Source organism: Cynara cardunculus, unplaced genomic scaffold (assembly GCF_001531365.2).
Source record: "Cynara cardunculus var. scolymus isolate 2C unplaced genomic scaffold, CcrdV1 Un_Scaffold_10629, whole genome shotgun sequence".
Classification (NCBI taxonomy): domain Eukaryota; kingdom Viridiplantae; phylum Streptophyta; class Magnoliopsida; order Asterales; family Asteraceae; genus Cynara; species Cynara cardunculus.
Genome location: NW_020205979.1, coordinates 1 through 1,216, shown reverse-complemented (window position 1 = coordinate 1,216; position 1,216 = coordinate 1). Strand labels below are relative to the sequence as shown.

At 37.3% G+C, this 1,216-nt stretch overlaps 2 protein-coding genes across 2 annotated transcripts in view; one reads left to right on the top strand and one right to left on the bottom strand.

The window, feature by feature from the left end:
• The window catches only part of LOC112505408 (lignin-forming anionic peroxidase-like), a gene marked incomplete at its 5' end in the record, with an annotated part of 3,111 nt that extends 3,031 nt beyond the window's left edge, over window positions 1-80 (top strand). The window contains one exon of the mRNA XM_025109321.1: window positions 58-80. Within this exon, the coding sequence (XP_024965089.1) occupies window positions 58-80 (23 nt within the window). The remainder of the gene's footprint in view (window positions 1-57) is intronic.
• On the bottom strand, window positions 25-1,210 carry LOC112505409. The gene is made up of 3 exons (XM_025109322.1): window positions 990-1,210; window positions 744-874; window positions 25-353 (listed from the first exon to the last, which is right to left on the bottom strand). Exons 1-3 carry the CDS (start codon window positions 1,176-1,178, stop codon window positions 113-115), a joined length of 561 nt encoding a protein of 186 aa, XP_024965090.1. The 5' UTR covers window positions 1,179-1,210; the 3' UTR covers window positions 25-112.
• Between the last annotated feature and the right edge of the window lie 6 nt (window positions 1,211-1,216).

Genomic DNA, 1,216 nt, shown 5'->3' with positions numbered 1-1,216 from the left:
TAAAGAATTTCATTCATGGCTATGTGTACATGCTATATGAGGATAAATGTGGGACAGTGGGGATACAGCCATTTTGTTAGCAGATAAAATGAGCTCAAATAGATATAGAAGCTTAGGCATGCACCAAATAAAAATTAATCAGACTTATAAGGCCCATGTAGGCAAGAACCACACATGGGTGTAAAAACATGGATCCATACAACAAGATCACCACGAGAATTAAATCCAAATTACCCAAAGACTTCTGCAACGAAACTGACCTGCGTTTCTCCTCCATCATAATGTCATCAAATCCAGCCTCCATGTCGCTATCATCATCATCATTAACACCACGATATCTGCTGGGATTATATCTGCAAAATAGGATACCAATTTTGTTATCAAACATGTCTTGAAGCAAAAAATTAAATTAGTCAGGAGGGTGATAAATTGTAACCAGGTTCATGCTTAGTTTTAAAAAAATATGATCACATATACATATGGTCTCATGCTTGATTTTTTGAAGACTGCTTTCCAAAGATGAAATAATAAATAACCATAATGAACTAAATACGAACCAGCATGAAAGTAATAGTATGCTAAATATGTCTCATCAAATTGACTTTGAAAAGGCCTGTGTTTTGACTTTTGAAACTCAAATGTAATGAACTAAAAGAAAACAGTATTTCAAGGCTGATTTTTACCTCACAGTTATCAGATGAACTTTAAATGCAAGAAAGAGGACAAATAGAGCTAACCCCTACCTAAACATGCTTCTAATCATACTAATGGCTCTATCATCATGTTCATCATCTGAATATGACCGCACTGGTCTTTTCTTTAGACGCTCCTTCTGCTGTGCACTAGGTGGAAGCTTTGCTGGTTGTTGCTTTATCTGTCAGATTTACAACCAAATCAGAAGACATTTTACGACACAATATTTCACTTGATTTGAAGTACAAAAAGAAACACCCCACAAAGGAATTAACCTGTTCCAAAAAGAGAAGTACCTGAGGCTTAGAGGATAAGACAGGCTTCTTAGCTATGACGTTTCCCTTGCTAGATTCTCTATCATCCCTTTTCTGTGCCACAGGTTTTTTATGAACAGATGGTGCCGGCTTAGAGTGAAGTGGCTTGTGCAAACTGGGCATGGAACCTTTAGCAACTGATGCAGAAATCACCTTCTCTTTCCTAACCATCGGTGCCTTTAATGGTAATGTTTTTGGCGCGGAAGGCC

What these genes read in the sequence shown, in the direction of transcription:
- LOC112505409 (XM_025109322.1), bottom strand. Translation starts at nt 1,178, where the DNA reads ATGGTTAGGAAAGAGAAGGTGATTTCTGCATCAGTTGCTAAAGGTTCC. An exon ending in TCTTATCCTCTAAGCCTCAG is followed by an intron (nt 875 to 989) that starts GTACTTCTCTTT and finishes TAAATCTGACAG; the next exon opens with ATAAAGCAACAACCAGCAAA. An exon ending in ATGATTAGAAGCATGTTTAG is followed by an intron (nt 354 to 743) that starts GTAGGGGTTAGC and finishes CCTATTTTGCAG; the next exon opens with ATATAATCCCAGCAGATATC.